The 14,997-nt window shown below is 45.9% G+C and overlaps 1 protein-coding gene across 1 annotated transcript in view; it reads right to left on the bottom strand.

The window, feature by feature from the left end:
* Window positions 1–14,997, bottom strand: part of LOC126204367 (NACHT and WD repeat domain-containing protein 2-like) — a 1,117,837-nt gene that overhangs the window by 264,530 nt on the left and 838,310 nt on the right. Inside the window, exon 7 of the mRNA XM_049938741.1 lies at window positions 1,641–1,845. Within this exon, the coding sequence (XP_049794698.1) occupies window positions 1,641–1,845 (205 nt within the window). The remainder of the gene's footprint in view (window positions 1–1,640; window positions 1,846–14,997) is intronic.

Genomic DNA, 14,997 nt, shown 5'->3' with positions numbered 1-14,997 from the left:
AAGCCAACATTAGTGTTGGATCAAGTAACACGTCCTGCAAAATTTCCCCTAATTGACTGAACATGATGATTCATGACACGTTTGCTCTAGGTACATAAATCTGTTTTATATGAGCAAACGATGCATAGAACACCAATGGTATTTGGAGAGGTACTCTAAGTGCCTGTGCTTTGAAACAACATACACTAATAAGCCATAACATTATGACCACTGGCCTGGACGCGGTGGCTTTGCGGGTACATGATGCGGTAACAGAAGTATGTAAGCTGTGCAGACACGGATGGGGGATCACCCTAGCGAAGATACAGTCTGAAAATAGGGAAATACATGGAGATAAACGACTTTGACTAATTACAGGGCTATTATTACGCAAAGTCTGTGAACGAATATCTCGAAAACGGCGAAGCTGGTTGAATGTTTACGTGCTACGGTCGTGAGCATCTACGGGAAGAGGTAGATGGACAGTGAAAATACCACTAGGCGCTAAATGGTTGGATGTCTGCAATCATCACAGAACTTAGGGTTTGGAGGCTTGTTCGCTCCGTAAGGTAGGCTGGATGGTGATCTGTGGCACCACGCTGGTGCTCGCACGTGTTGGGGCATACTGTTCATCATACATTGTTGAACATGGAACTTTGCAGCAGGCCACCCCTACGTCTTCACATGCTGACCCAACAACATCGTCAATTACGGTTGTAGAGGGCTCGATACCACTGGGATTCCACAGTCAATCAATGGAAACGTGTCGGCTCATTGGGTGAATCACGTTTTTGTCACGCTAGGTCGCTGGTAGTCTCCGCAAACGCCGTCATCGAGGTGAACTGCGTCTCGAAACGTGCAGCGCGCCGTGGACGCCGGCTGGCGAGAGCAGCATTATGCCATGGGAGAAATTCTCCTGTGGTGGTAATGGAAGACACGCTGACAGCTGCGAACCACCTGCATCCCTTCGAGCTTGATGCCTTCCCCGACGGCAATGCCATCTTTCAACAGTATAATTGTCCACGTCTCAGAGCCACAATCGTGCTACAATGGTTTGGGGAGCATTATAGTGAAGTCCCGTTGATGTCATAGCGGCCAAATTCGCCTGATGTAAATCGTATAGAGCGGCCCGTTATTTACGCAGATTACGTGAGATGTGCGTAGACATGTAATGCGACATATTGGATCCCTGACACGCATAATCAGTGATGTATTTCGCTCCAAAGACAAACCACCGATTAAGCTGGTGGTAGTGATGTTTTGGCTCATCAGTGTGTGTTCATAAGATGTAAGTTATGAAATAAAAACCACCAAACACAGGACTCAGCTACAATCCAATATGGCGTCTCCGAAGTTCCGTTTGTGACGTGACAGTGATCTCGCATCTCATTTGCCGCGTTCCTCTCCGAGAAGGAAAATAGTAATATGTTAATTCTTAGATTTGTGCCTGGAAATTTTCCTAGCAAGGTATAATTTCACTTTCTGACGTCACAAAAATCGAATAGCTCCACGTCCTCGTTCTCTTTCACGTCCCGTGCGAGGACTGCAGGAATTGACGTGGAAGTGCAGCACAGATCTTAGCCCAGGCAACGTGACGAAATAGATGCACAGAGATCGCAGAAGCGGCGAGGGCGTGTGAGGAGGTCAGCTTAGCTACTCACGCCAGGTAGACGCGGTTCTCGTTGGGCAGCGAGGCGGCCAGGCGGTCGCGGAAGTTCTTGAGCTGCTCCCGCTGCGGGCCCGGCGGGTCCTGGAAGTCGAGCGGCCCCGCCCCCTCCGCCTCCGCCTCCCACTCCTCCGGGGGCGGCAGCTTCTCCCAGTCGCGAACCACCGCCAGGATGCGGTGAGCGGTGCCGGGCGCCAGACCTGCGACCACAACGACACACACTCGTTAGTCTCTCAACGGTAATGGTGCTGCTTCTGCTGCTGTCTGGGCTGCATTTGTCGCATTCCCCGGTCTTCAGTTCTTCTAACAGTGGGAACCTGACTTAATACTTCCTTTTCAGATGTATGTCACTGGACTACTGTAGTACACGATACTTAGGACTAATAAAGAACTTGATACCTAAGTACTTCATTAGAAACGCATTGATGTTTTCGGAGGTTTTATACGCAGTCGTGCAGTGAGAAAAGATGTTTGGGTCTGTATTAGAGATTATAACTTTATTTTGTATTTTCTTTATGTGTAAGTCCACGTTAATGATCTAAAGGAAAAATACGTGTATACTGTGTACATAATAGCTTCACGATACGAAAATGACTAAAAGGTTCATTAAAAAATCATGATGGTAAAAAGTAAGATTGTACACTGGAACATATTTGGCAATTGTTATTGAATATATGTGGGAATAGCTCAGATTCAAAATATTCAGCAAAATAGTGTATGATAAATGTAAGAAATGGCTAATGAAGATTTCAATGTTTACCAAAAAGACAATAAAAAGACAATTATTTTCACACAATATGAAGTTATCATTAATTATTTACGGAAATATTAAATAATTCAGCACATGAGAACTCTCCTTCTGCACAATAAAATTAATTTCAACTGCTTTTATAACAAAGAGGTAAAATATATAAATTTTTCAAACTTGTAAAAGACTAAGCGGGAGGGGAAGCCTAAATCGGCTAGACTGTTTTGATAGTTTTGGCTCAAATGGCTCTGAGCACTATGGGACTCAACTGCTGTGGTCATAAGTCCCCTAGAACTTAGAACTACTTAAACCTAACTAACCTAAGGACAGCACACAACACCCAGCCATCACGAGGCAGAGAAAATCCCTGACCCCGCCGGGAATCGAACCCGGGAACCCGGGCGTGGGAAGCGAGAACGCTACCGCACGACCACGAGATGCGGGCATTGATAGTTTTGTATCCGACTATTTATAATGGTTCAAATATAAGAAATAATAAGCCACGTCAATGGAAAAAATCTCTGTTTTAATAGTTTATCAATATTGAAGATTTAAATTTTTTTTTTCCAGTTTGATATAATGGAAGCTGTTTCCAACCGTGGATGCAGGGCAGTTTACATTTACAACTGCATCGAAACGGAAGGACCTAGTGACATTTATCGGTTTGCTGCATTCTCAATGCATAAACTAAAACTGTTCATTATTCACTTTATAAATTTCACTGTATTTAGTATGACGCCTAAGAATAAGATTTCTTTCTCTCCTGTCAGGGTGCAATTAATCCTGGTCGTCCTGTTGAATAGGCTTTGGCATGATTAAAGCTACAAATAAACTACCGGACAGAAAGGAGGCTACTTAAATATTAAAGTCCACAAATATACGTACAATTAGAGCACACTTATTGAATAATGTTAAAAGTATGGCAAAGCCTACATAAGTCATGACAAGGAATGTAAGTCTGGCGAACATTGCTTAGATACCTGAGTTAGAAAACAGGGGTTCACAAGCAACAATAAGAAACAGATGATCAGTTGACCGACAGAGAAGTACACCACGGGTGAACGCCAAAACCACGGAGAGTGTATCGCAGATTCTTCACCGATATTTATGAATGTTCTGGTGCAAGAGTTCTATGGTCTCCGATGGTTAGCACACATTCATTGTATTTTGCTGGTTTTTTAACCCCTCCCCTGCCCTTTTTGTTTGTATTTCTCTTCAAATATCTGCACAACAATTGTATGTGCTGCGTTTATTCTCTGTAAACAGACTTGGTTCATTCACTCAGGATTACAGTTGTAAAACTGCTATAGACTAACGTAGACTATGACACTGCTTTCTGTACACTCAGTATAAGTATGTTTACTTCCAAAAATCCTGTGTCGTATACTGATATTCAAAACGTGCTCTGCACATTATTTAAGTAATGACAAACGTAATTTGGTGGCTTAAACCATTTTGATCCTTATCCGTGAAGATGGTCCATGACTGAAACAGGTTGATACTTGGTCAAGCTGATGGTCAAACATACATTTTATATATCATAAGAAAGCGTAGTTCTCCTAGTAGCCTTGATAAATTAAGGTCGTTACCATTATCTTCCCCCCCATGAACCATGGACCTTGCCGTTGGTGGGGAGGCTTGCGTGCCTCAGCGATACAGATAGCCGTACCGTAGGTACAACCACAACGGAGGGGTTTCTGTCGAGAGGCCAGACAAACGTGTGGTTCCTGAAGAGGGGCAGCAGCCTTTTCAGTAGTTGCAAGGGCTACAGTCGGGATGATTGACTGATCTGGCCTTGTAACAATAACCAAAACGGCCTTGCTGTCCTGGTACTGCGAACGGCTGAAAGCAAGGGGAAACTACGGCCGTAATTTTTCCCGAGGGCATGCAGCTTTACTGTATGATTAAATGATGATGGCGTCCTCTTGGGTAAAATATTCCGGAGGTAAAATAGTCCCCCATTCGGATCTCCGGGCGGGGACTACTCAAGAGGATGTCGTTATCAGGAGAAAGAAAACTGGCGTTCTACGGATCGGAGCGTGGAATGTCAGGTCCCTTAATCGGGCAGGTAGGTTAGAAAATTTGAAAAGGGAAATGGATAGGTTAAAGTTAGATATAGTGGGAATTAGTGAAGTTCGGTGGCAGAACGAACAAGACTTCTGGTCAGGTGACTACAGGGTTATAAACACAAAGTCAAATAGGGGTAATGCAGGAGTAGGTTTAATAATGAATAGGAAAATAGGAACGCGGGTAAACTACTACAAACAGCTTAGTGAACGCATTATTGTGGCCAAGATAGATACGAAGCCCACACCTACTACAGTAGTACAAGTTTATATGCCAACTAGCTCTGCAGATGACGAAGAAATTGAAGAAATGTATGATGAAATAAAAGAAATTATTCAGATGGTGAAGGGAGACGAAAATTTAATAGTCATGGGTGACTGGAATTCGAGTGTAGGAAAAGGGAGAGAAGGAAACGTAGTAGGTGAATATGGATTGGGGCTAAGAAATGAAAGAGGAAGCCGCCTGGTAGAATTTTGCACAGAGCACAAATTAATCATAGCTAACACTTGGTTTAAGAATCATGACAGAAGGTTGTATACATGGAAGAACCCTGGAGATACTAGTAGAAGGTATCAGATAGATTATATAATAGTAAGACAGAGATTTAGGAACCAGGTTTTAAATTGTAAGACATTTCCAGGGGCAGATGTGGACTCTGACCACAATCTAAAGGTTATGACCTGTAGATTAAAACTGAAGAAACTGCAAAAAGGTGGGAATTTAAGGAGATGGGACCTGGATAAACTGAAAGAACCAGAGGTTGTACAGAGTTTCAGGGAGAGCATAAGGGAACAATTGACAGGAATGGGGGAAAGAAATACAGTAGAAGAAGAATGGGTAGCTTTGAGGGATGAAGTAGTGAAGGCAGCAGAGGATCAAGTAGGTAAAAAGACGAGGGCTAGTAGAAATCCTTGGGTAACAGAAGAAATATTGAATTTAATTGATGAAAGGAGAAAATATAAAAATGCAGTAAATGAAGCAGGCAAAAAGGAATACAAACGTCTCAAAAATGAGATCGACAGGAAGTGCAAAATGGCTAAGCAGGGATGGCTAGAGGACAAATGTAAGGATGTAGAGGCTTGTCTCACTAGGGGTAAGATAGATACTGCCTACAGGAAAATTAAAGAGACCTTTGGAGAGAAGAGAACCGCTTGTATGAATATCAAGAGCTCAGATGGAAACCCAGTTCTAAGCAAAGAAGGAAAAGCAGAAAGGTGGAAGGAGTATATAGAGGGTCTACACAATGGCGATGTACTTGAGGACAATATTATGGAAATGGAAGAGGATGTAGATGAAGATGAAATGGGAGATACGATACTGCGTGAAGAGTTTGACAGAACACTGAAAGACCTGAGTCGAAACAAGGCCCCCGGAGTAGACAACATTCAATTGGAACTACTGACGGCCTTGGGAGAACCAGTCCTGACAAAACTCTACCATCTGGTGAGCAAGATGTATGAAACAGGCGAAATACCCTCAGACTTCAAGAAGAATATAATAATTCCAACCCCAAAGAAAGCAGGTGCTGGCAGAGGTGAGAATTACCGAACAATCAGTTTAATAAGCCACAGCTGCAAAATACTAACGCGAATTCTTTACAGACGAATGGAAAAACGAGTAGAAGCCGACCTCGGGGAGGATCTGTTTGGATTCCGTAGAAATACTGGAACACGTGAGGCAGTACTGACCTTACGACTTATCTTAGAAGAAAGATTAAGGAAAGGCAAACCTACGTTTCTAGCATTTGTAGACTTAGAGAAAGCTTTTGACAAAGTTGACTGGAATACTCTCTTTCAAATTCTAAAGGTGGCAGGGGTAAAATACAGGGAGCGAAAGGCTATTTACAATTTGTACAGAAACCAGATGGCAGTTATAAGAGTCGAGGGGCATGAAAGGGAAGCAGTGGTTGGGAAGGGAGTAAGACAGGGTTGTAGCCTCTCCCCGATGTTATTCAATCTGTATATTGAGCAAGCAGTAAAGGAAACAAAAGAAAAATTTGGAGTAGGTATTAAAATCCATGAAGAAGAAATAAAAACTTTGAGGTTCGCCGATGACATTGTAATTCTGTCAGAGACAGCAAAGGACTTGGAAGAGCAGTTGAAAGGAATGGATGGTGTCTTGAAGGGAGGATATAAGATGAACATCAACAAAAGCAAAACGATGATAATGGAATTTTGTCGAATTAAGTCGGGTGATGTTGAGGCTATTAGATTAGGAAATGAGACACTTAAAGTAGTAAAGGAGTTTTGCTATTTGGGGAGCAAAATAACTGATGATGGTCGAAGTAGAGAGGATATAAAATGTAGACTGGCAATGGCAAGGAAAGCGTTTCTGAAGAGAAATTTGTTAACATCCAGTATAGATTTAAGTGTCAGGAAGTCATTTCTGAAAGTATTTGTATGGAGTGTAGCCATGTATGGAAGTGAAACATGGACGGTAAATAGTTTGGACAAGAAGAGAATAGAAGCTTTCGAAATGTGGTGCTACAGAAGAATGCTGAAGATTAGATGGGTAGATCACATAACTAATGAGGAGGTACTGAATAGGATTGGGGAGAAGAGGAGTTTGTGGCACAACTTGACCAGAAGAAGGGATCGGTTGGTAGGACATGTTCTGAGGCATCAAGGGATCACCAATTTAGTATTGGAGGGCAGCGTGGAGGGTAAAAATCGTAGGGGGAGGCCAAGAGATGCATACACTAAGCAGATTCAGAAGGATGTAGGTTGCAGTAGGTACTGGGAGATGAAGAAGCTTGCACAGGATAGAGTAGCATGGAGAGCTGCATCAAACCAGTCTCAGGACTGAAGACCACAACAAAAACAACCATTATCTTAGGTGTTTGACCTTATCTATCGGACGTTACCTCATTTCGATCTCTTTGTCTGCCTACGCGATCAGTGTCTTACCCGACTGTCTTAGAAACTGGAAGCGGTGAACCGTCTGCAAACTGAGTGACGATATATACTGAGCAACAAGAACATTACGACCGCCGACCTACTACAGATATAAACACGTCCAGGTGATAGCAGCGTCACCTGGCGAGGAACAACTGCTAGTCAGACACACGCACGGTGCACTTTGTACCAGTGAGCGTGCTGTCCGTATGTACAAGGCGCGAGATCTATCTGTGTTTGACCGAGGGCAGGTTGTGATGGCCCAGAGGCTCAGCACGAGCATTTCGAAAGCTGCACGACTTGGGCTCTGGTGAGTGTCTTCAACACGTGGCGAAACGACGTCCAGACGTCGTGGGGTTCAGCGGCCACTCCTCATTACGGATGTCGGACGTCGTGGGCTGGGCGGACTGGCGGCGAACGGTGGCCGAACTAACATCAGACGTTAATGCAGGGCAGAGTAAAAGTGTCGTAACACACAATGCACCGAACACTCCAAACCACGGACCTGCGCAGCCGACGACTCATAGATGTGTCAATGTTATCACCACGACATCGGCAGCTACGACTGAAATTGGTACGTGACCATCGGCACTGGACGCTGGCGCAGTGGCAGAGCGTTGCATGGTCTCACGAATCCCGATAGCTTCATCATCATGCCGTTTGGAGGGTGCGAATCTGTCGTCTTCCAGGGGAACAGCTACTTGACACCTGTAGTGTGGAACGGATACAACCAGGCGGCGGCACCATTATTCTCTGCTGAACAATCACGTGGCCATCCATGGGTCGAATGGAGCTCGTCCAAAGCACCATGACAGCCAAGGAGTGGCATACAGTGGTTGCAGCCCATGTACACTTCTTCACGACTATCATGTTTCCTGACCATAGTGGCATTAGTGGCATTTTTACGACAAATGGTTCAAATGGCTCTGAGCATTATGGGACTTAACATCTGAGGTCATCAGTCCCCTAGAACTTAGAACTACTTAAACATAACTAACCTAAGGACATCACACACATCCATGCCCGAGGCAAGATTCGAACCTGCGACTGTAGCGGTCACGCGGTTCCAGGCTGAAGCGCCTAGAACCTCACGGCCACACCGGCCGGCTTTTTCGACAAGATAATACGACATGCCACAAGGCCAGGAGTGTGATGAAGTCGTTCGAGGACTGCAGTGGTGTGCTGGAGTTGATGTGCTGGCCCCGCATCTCGCGAAGTCTGAAGCCGGTCGAACACATCTGGGATTTGATTGAACTTCGCGTCAGAGCTCATCGCTACCTTCCACGGGGTTCACGGGAATAAGGTTCAAATGGCTCAAATGGCTCTAAGCACTATGGGACTTAACATCTGACGTAGAACTACTTAAACTTAATTAACCTAAAGATATCACAGACAACCACGCTCGAGGCAGGATTCTAATCTGCGGGAATAAGGCGACTGATGTGTGCAGATGTGGTGCCGACTCGATCCAGCGACGTATCAACTTTGCTTCAGAGCCACGACGCTTCGCCGCTGTCATCCGTGCCAAAAGTGGAAAACTTAGGTAGGCGGCTGTTCAGTGTAGCTCAAAAATTCCAATGGCTCTGAGCACTATGGGACTTAACTTTTGAGGTCATCAGTCCCCTAGAACTTAGAACTACTTAAACCAAACTAACCTAAGGACATCACACACATCCATGCCCGAGGCAGGATTCGAACCTGTGAGCGCCTAGAACCGCTCGGCCACCCCGGCCGGCCAGTGTAACTCACATACTGTCTACAGTCCCTTGGCGGTGTCAAAAGTTTAAGCTTCTAAGAAGATGAAGGATACGGATATACATAATTTATTTAGATAGTCACAAACTGAATGATTAGAACCAGTGATTAAGCTATCTGTAGTTATGTATTTGTAATTGCGTTTGAACGAAGCCTCAGAACGCGAGTGCTACTCTTATTTGTCCGCTTGCAATTGACGACGTGGCGCGACCTCATCTGACAGCGCAGCTGGAGCAGCTCTTGCAACGAGCGTATACTCGGCGGCTGGACTGGCGTTCCGGTTCCTCCGACTTAATTCCCATCGAGCACGTGTGGAAAGCGCTGGAAGACGTATTGCAGTACGTCAAGACGCACCAACGACCATCTAGGAGTTGTCATCCGCGCTGGTGGGGTAATGGGACGTCCTGCCACAAGATCTCGTTACCGATCTTATGGCCAGCGTCCGAACACGTTGTAGAGCACGCACGGTCGTCCGTGGAGATCACACATCCTGTTACGGACCACGTTCCCCATTTTTTAATGTCGAGGAGACCATCAGAATTAGCCGTGATTACAGTCTATGGTCTTTGAATATAAGCGCCATTTCTGTTCGTTTCATTGCGTATTTCTTTCGGTTGCCTTTATACCGCACTGTAGCAGTTCTTTCTTTGTATGGTCCCAGTGTCATCAAGTTGTAATGCTTGCCAGTGGCATATCGTGCGTAAGCTACTGTCGTCGTCAAGTCGTGCATCTCATGGTAAAAATGTAAACGACCTTCTGGATAACGTAGGATGTTAAATGAGGCTTTTGGCGGATGATGCTGTTCTATGCGGGGCTGTCGCAACGCTAGAAAGTTATAGGGGAATGCAATCAGAGCAGCGCAGGAGCTCTTGGTATAGGGATTTATATTTTATCCTCCGCATAAACAAATGTATCGGTTGCCTATAAATAGGCAGAAAGAGTCAATACATTATGATTATACGATTGCAAAACAGTGATTGGATGGAGCCATATCCATTAACTATGTAGGAGTTTGCATACGGAGAGATTTAAAATGGGACGGCCACATGGAATTAATCACAGGAAAGGCAGATGTCAGGCTGAATTCACTGGGACAACCCAAATATGAGCCAACTTAGTAAAGCCTCGTTTGACCATTATGAGCCGTGCATGGCTCGTGTTCATGCCTTTTTTTCATTGTCATCTTCTATTACGGTACTGCCGCCTCATTTTCTTATTCCATTTACTGGCGTCACTAACTTCCTGCCTTACTTGCCCGTGAGCAGCACCAGCGCGTATCGATAAGTGGACTGTCGCACCATCGCCGGAGCGACCTATAGTATTTCCGGCTCATTGTGTGTCTGGCAGTCAGTGTTTTTGGAGATGGACCAGCAGTGCCGTCCGAACGCAGCAGCAGGGAAGTCGGGGACAGAGTGCTGGTGAGGCGCCAACAGCCAGTGCTCGCTGACTGCTGGTGACGCACATGAACTGTCCGACACACGGAGATTGGAGCGGGACGACGTATATTTGGTCCTTACACCGTTTTCGGGCCTGGCAATTGGTTGGTTGGCCTGGAGCAGCGAGGAAATCTCTGCAGTGCGTAGTTTGCCCGGGCCAGCTGGCGGCCTCTATGCAGTGTTGTAGTGTGTGGTGGTGTTCCCATTGCTGCGAGGTTCGTAGCTCACCGATCCTGGACACGAAAGTTGAGTTTTGACTTAATCTACAAGCAAGTCACGACTTTTCACATTGTGTCGTTTGGAGTTCGCTGTCGGCTGTTGGGATATTCCCGTGAGCAAAACGTGTGTTTTCAAGTTGGCAAATTTTAGCCACCCTCCAGTGGAGTTTAGCTGTACTTGGTTATTTGAATTGAAATGCCTTGTGGCTGTTAACGTTCCAATTACCTGCCCTGGCCGTTGACTTACATTTCAGGCAATGTATTTCCCTCATCGTGTTGTCGCTGTGCAGCACGGTGTGTTGTTTGACAGCTCAATGTATAATTGGTTGTGGGCACCAATACCTTCTACTTTGTTCCATTGAACTCCCTGCTGTGTGCTGGTCGGGTAAAGGTGAGGTTAGCTTGTCGGCGAGTCTGTTGACTGTCTGTCGGTTGGTTTGTCGTCGGATCGAGAGTGGTTGGTCCGGCTGCCTCTGGTTCAAATGGTTCGAATATCTCTGAGCACTATGGGACTTAACTTCTGAGGTCATCAGTCCCCAACAACTTAGAACTACTTAAACCTAGCTAACCTAACGACATCACACACACATCCATGCCCGAGGCAGGATTCGAACCTGCAACCGTAGCGGTCGCGCGGCTCCAAACTGTAGCGCCTAGAACCGCTCGGCCACTCCGGCCGGCCAACTGCGTGTCTCACCTAAGCGAGCGTTGCTGTTTGAATTCCACGCCGACCCTCTGTACTTCTGAGCGCCCTTGGGTGTACTGCCTTTTTTCTTGTTGGTTGTTATTGTATGGCTTCTAGCCGTTTTTCTTATTAAGGCTGTTTTGCCATTAACGCATCAGATGGTTTGGGTCTTCAGCCTAAATAAAGAAATATTGTAAGATAAGGCTTGCCTTTTTAATTTCTAGGCGCTACAGTCTGGAACCGCGCGACTGCTACGGCCGCAGGTTCGAATCCTGCCTCGGGCCTGGATATTTGTGATGTTCTTAGGTTAGTTAGGTTTAAGTAGTTCTAAGTTGTAGTGGACTGATGACCTCAGAAGTTAAGTCCTATAGTTCTTAGAGCGATTTGAACCATTTTTTTTTCAATTTCTGATTATACTTGCGTTTTAAGTTATTGGCCTTCAGCCGTTCTTAAATAAAAGTGGCTTTCAGTCGGTAATTAAGTCTCAAAGACTAAAGTTGTGAGTTTAAAAAAAAAAAAATTGGCTCTTGTTACGTCTGATCAAAAAATAAATTTGTATATTCGAGTGTAACTGACAGCACCTTATTTTGGCCCCTTTCCACCATTTAAACTACCTGTTCTGTCCTGCAGGTTTAGCTGGGCGTCTCACATCACTTGAATAGTACATGTCAGTCTGAGATTCTCATTATATAACTTTGATAGAGAATGTAGAGAAGAATCGAAGAAGAGTAATGCGTTTCGTCATTTGCTAAGCCCGAAAGCGTCATGGAGATGTTCAGACGACTGCAGTGGCTTCAAGAGAGAGTTTGTGAATCACAGTGTGCTTTGGTGTTAAAATTCCGAGTGCGTACGTACCTGGACGAGTCGACCAACTCGTTCGTTTCTCCTACATGTACACGGTGCACTCACGTTAATGTCACTATACTCCACGTAAATTGTTCGCATGCCGCCGTCGTTGGAGTATACCGTGGATGCCAGAACAGCGCTATCCAAAGCCGGCGCCGAGGCAACTGTGGGGCACGACGGGCCAGATGTCAGGGGCGACCGATGACTGCGGAGAAGCGTATAGGCGACGTGGAATTGTTGCGCAAATGATTACACAGACAAACCAAAAGGCTACCAACATTGTCTCGTCAACGACCGTTCAGGGGAGGTAGCTGCGTGTGGACCTCCAGTGCAGGCGCATGGCTTATGCACCCACGGTGACTGCTGTTCATTGGCGACGAAGGCTGGAATTTGCGCGCCGGTACCGCAACTGGGCACCCTACAGCTGCCTTTTCAGATGAATCACACACTTCGTCCTCCGTCGGACTGACGGCCGTTGGCGTGTGCGGCGTGAAACATCTGAAAGACACTGCGACAGTCGTCGGAAGTGTCCAGACCAGAGGAGGGAGCGTTCTGATCTGGGGAATATTTTTGTGACATTCCCTGGTGATCTTATCACCCCGGATGGCACAATGGATCAACACAAATATGCATCTATCCTTGGGAAACCACGTTCATCCTTGGCATGATAGCATCTACCAACAGGACAACGCATTGTGTCACACAGCTCACAGTGTACGCACGTGGTTCGAAGAGAACCAAGTTGAATTCACCGTATTCCCCTGGCCACTAACCTCCCTCAAACCCAATGCGGAATCTGTAAGACCACCTCAATCGGGCTGTTCGCGTCGTGGATCCTCAACCGAGAAACGCGGTGCAGCTGTCCACGTCACTGAAGTCGGCAGGGCTCCACATCCATGCCGGTAACCTTCCAGAACCTCACTGCCTCTCTTTCTCCACATCTCGCAGCGGTGCTCGCTGCAAAAGGCGGTTATTCTGGCTTTTCACAGGTGGTCACTTTAATCAGAACCGACAGTGTCTCTCGCGGAATGACCATGAACGTAAAATTAGAGATTCCAGCTCGCTCGGATGCTAACCAACACTTGTTCTTCCCGCGATCTATTCAAGGCTGGAATACGTCAGAAGGTTACTTGCGAATAGTAGATGTAGATATACCGGGTGATCAAAAAGTCAGTATAAATTTAAAAACTTAATAAACGACGAAATAAAAATTGACACGCATGTTTGGAATGGCATGGGGTTTCATTAGACCCACCCCATATTGCTAAACGCGTGAAAGAACTCTTGCGCGCGTCGTTTGGTGATGATCGTGTTCTCAGCTGCCACTTTCGTCATGCGTGGCCTCCCAGATCCCCAGACCTTAGTCCGTGCGAATATTGGCTTTGGAGTTACCTGAAGTCGCAAGTGTATCGTGATCGACCAACATCTCTAGGGTTGCTGAAAGACAACATCCGACGCCAATGCCTCTCCATAACTCCGGACATGCTTTACAGTGCTGTTCGCAACATTATTCCTCGACTACAGGTATTGTTGAGGAATGATGGTGGACATATTGAGCATTTCCTGTAAAGAACATCCATCATCTTTGCTTTGTCTTACTTTGTTATGCTAATTATTGCTATTCTGATCAGATGAAGCGCCATCTGAAGGAGATTTTTTGAACTTTTGTATTTTTTTGGTTTTAATAAAACCCCATGTTATTCCAAGCATGTGTGTCAATTTGTACCCCTCTGTCTACATTATTCCGTGATTTATTCAGTTTTCAAATTGATACTGACTTTTTGATCACCCGTAGTAAAAAAAGTGTTAACTATGAACGAGGAAGGGAATTAGTAATTAAATGCTTCCGTTTCTATTTCTTCGTCTGGACGAATAATAACGGTAATGGCACTATCATTATTTGCGCTTAACTAAGTTAGCGTCTACTGTCACCGCGTTTCACGCGGGGTCGCGTGTAAAATGTGGATACAGAGTCGGAGCGAGGACTACGAACGTCGGCTCTCGAGTCCCGGGTCGATATTCGAAACGCGTGAGTCCCCGGCGCTACCTGCGCGCTGCTGCGACCTCGACTAACGACGTCGTTAAGGCCGCCGTCGCTGGCCACCCGCGCTAGGCCGCCACACGCCGGCTTCGTTCGCAGGCCACAGGTCTCCCTACACTCTACACAGGCCTCCGCAGCGAATGCCCGAGTATACATGGAGAAATGATGCGCATCGCCAAGAGAACACACATCACACAAATACGTAGACGTGTGTTCTCTTCGCGATGCGCGTCATTTCTCCATGTATGGAGCCCGTCTTGTTTCTGGGTCTCCTTTCGCGATTTCCTATGAAGATCTAATGAATGGTGAGTTATTTTCTGGACGTGACGCCCCCCATCCCTAGTGAGTGTCTGAGGGACGTCATACACACGAGTCAAAACATATGACCTCCGTCCACCGCGTGCTGCAGACACGTGACTAAGTAGGGAAAGAGTGAAGCCGAAAAAGAGACGAATTGGTATTCATTGTAACGAAGATACGGGCCGAAATAGGGGAAATACACTGATATAAGCGATTCTGACAAAGGGCACACGACCTATTCTTGAGTATTGCTCGAGCTTTTGGGATCCCTATCAGGTCGGATTGAGGGAGCACATAGAAGCAATTCAGAGGCGGGCTGCTAGATTTGTTACTGGTAGTTTGATAATCACGCGGGTGTTACG

Source organism: Schistocerca nitens, chromosome 9, assembly GCF_023898315.1.
Source record: "Schistocerca nitens isolate TAMUIC-IGC-003100 chromosome 9, iqSchNite1.1, whole genome shotgun sequence".
NCBI classification, from domain to species: domain Eukaryota; kingdom Metazoa; phylum Arthropoda; class Insecta; order Orthoptera; family Acrididae; genus Schistocerca; species Schistocerca nitens.
This window is presented reverse-complemented; position numbering and strand designations above follow the sequence as displayed.